Raw genomic sequence first — 2462 nt, 5'->3', positions numbered from 1 at the left:
GTCTATGGATAGCTATCTGTTTAATGTCCTTCACAAATGTTTTTTTCTAGAAAACAGGTTGCTATGTCAAGCACGGCCCGGCCAGGCCGGAATAATGGAAGGAAGTGCAGGATTTACTTTTCTATGAAGTGCATATAGGTAAAGTCACTTCTTAGATCACCTGCTTCATAACAGTGCACCCACAAAAATTCCCCAACCAGTCGTCAGTGCACCCGGGAAATAATGACTCACAGATCCGTCGGTGGGGTTGATGGTCTCATACGTCTTCCCATCATCAGCATCCGTGAAGCATCCGTTTATGAAACACTGGTACGGCATGTTGACTGTCATTGCATTGACCTCCTTTGACACCTGAGAGGATGATATTAGTAGCTTCAGGGTGCATCCATTGGCGAGCAGATAGCAAGAAAGAAGCTCGCTGCGAATGCAGGGTGAGAAGTTTCAACCATGGCCTTCTAGTTCCTGTTCTCCGGAAGAGACAACCATACGTAAGATGTGGACTGCAGGGTGCTTCACCCAGGATGGAGGCAGCATCCGTGAGGATCTAAGGGCTCCAGCCTGGGCTTCAAAAAGAGCGCAGATTTTCTACCTTACACAGATGAGAGAAGTCAAAAGAGCTACAGAAATGGAAATACTGCCACGCAGTGGCAGGACCGAGGATGCGCAATCCATGATTCCATTAAAAAAACAAAAAGTGAGACTCCATGCCAGGGGTGCTGGATACGTGGATCGTGATTTATTGCTCGGTCGCAAATGTAGTGTGGGTAGATTGCATGCATTAAAAAAATAGACGTAAGCCTATCATCAATCCAATCACTGAATTGACATAAAGTGCAGCTAATCAGATGCAATCTTAGGTGTCAAACGCATGCGCAAACTGCACTAAGTGCAGCAAAACTGACAAGCTAAGTTATTACCAACTTTTAGACCTTGTTTTTTTCTCTTAAACGTAAGAAAGGATATTAGAATGCGTGGGGGAGCTGGACCAAGTAAGATGCCAAAATCATATCACTTTCATACAGAATGGGAGATTTTGACACTACAAGCCGACATTCAGCTGAAGTCCAGAGCGCATGAACAGTTCTGGAACTTACTCTCAGAGGGAAAGTACCCCAATGTGAGACAATGTGCTACCTCCTTGACTGCATGATTCGGCTCTACTTATTGATACGAGTCAGCCTTTTCCACCTAAAGATCATCAAGTCCAAGTGCTGTTCCCCCACGACTGATGATCATTTGGAAGAGTGTTTGAGGCTGGGCTCAGCAGCTCCTGTCCGGACTATGCATCCCCGGCTCATTCCATTCAGTGCAGGTCATCAGAGTCAACTCAGGTCATGACAAAAAATGTACATGGTTAATTGTGTTTGTTGTGCAATACGGACTCATGCAGTGATGCAAGCAAGGTACATAAATATACATTGTACATATAAAGAATTCTCAATGCACTTATGAATATGTGTCATAAATAAATAAACACAATTATACGCTTTGCATTTTTGAACCATTTGCATTAGGCAGGGACGTTGACGCCCCAGAAGATGCCTTTGTCAGTGGGTTTCTTTTAACGCTCCTGCGATTTTCAGTTTCCTTCAGCTCCTCCAATTTCACTTTCTCTGTTGCCTGCACTGTACTCTCTACCACGGGCTGATAACTATGCTTCGTAAACGCACCGCCATTGAGTCAATTCCAGCTCACAGCAGGCAGCCTCATCCTTTTCCTGAAGCAGGTGGCTTCGAACCGCTGACCTTGTGGTTACCAGCTCAGTGTGTAGCCCACTATGCAACTAGGGCTCTTGTACACACCTAGGTCAATCCATTAACTTCAATAAGCCTCGGAGTTTTCCGGTTTTGTTTAACAGTAAAATGCAGAGAGGAGCACTGGCCTCATAGAATTATTATGAACATCCACTGGGACATGATCTGTGAAAAGAACAGCACTGACACAAAATACCCTACCAACCTCAGGTCTTCAAAGGGATATAAAATAACTTTAAAAATCATTGTGTAGAAGTAGATAATGATTTAGAAAGAAATAAAAATAAAATACAAGCAGGTACCCCACACCAGGTACCCATTTCCCATGAAAGATTTGTAGCTCAATGAAGAGTGTGGGAAACCAGAGAAAATCGGCAAAACCCAAAGTCATTGCTTTGAAAAGTCAACCAAACTCATAAACCCTGAGCTCCACATGGTTCCTCAGGAGCCCTGGTGGCACGGGGGTTATGGGTGAGGTGTTGGGCCACTAAGCTCACAGTCCACGGTTTAAACTCACCAGCTGCCCTGTGAGGGGAAGCTGAAGCCGTCTGCTCCCTTCAGTGTTCACCACATCAGAAGGCCTCTAGTCTACAGTGTTGCTAGAGTCAGCACTGACGTGGTGGGCAGGACTGGATGTGGGTTTTGGCTTTGCTACACAGGTCTGGTGGTGCAGTGGGTTAAGTGTTTGGTGCTATCCAAGAGGGCACC

At 45.3% G+C, this 2462-nt stretch overlaps 1 protein-coding gene across 1 annotated transcript in view; it reads right to left on the bottom strand.

The window, feature by feature from the left end:
- Nucleotides 1–2462, bottom strand: part of ALDH1L2 (aldehyde dehydrogenase 1 family member L2) — a 78858-nt gene that overhangs the window by 32704 nt on the left and 43692 nt on the right. Inside the window, exon 10 of the mRNA XM_013004054.2 lies at nt 232–351. Coding sequence (XP_012859508.1) covers nt 232–351 — 120 coding nt within the window. The remainder of the gene's footprint in view (nt 1–231; nt 352–2462) is intronic.

Source organism: Echinops telfairi, unplaced genomic scaffold (genome assembly GCF_000313985.2).
Source record: "Echinops telfairi isolate 266 unplaced genomic scaffold, ASM31398v2 ScPeMD7_2;HRSCAF=8, whole genome shotgun sequence".
In the NCBI taxonomy this organism is placed as follows: Eukaryota; Metazoa; Chordata; class Mammalia; order Afrosoricida; family Tenrecidae; genus Echinops; species Echinops telfairi.
The sequence above is the reverse complement of the archived record's forward strand: the minus strand, read 5'-3'. Positions and strand labels throughout refer to the sequence as shown.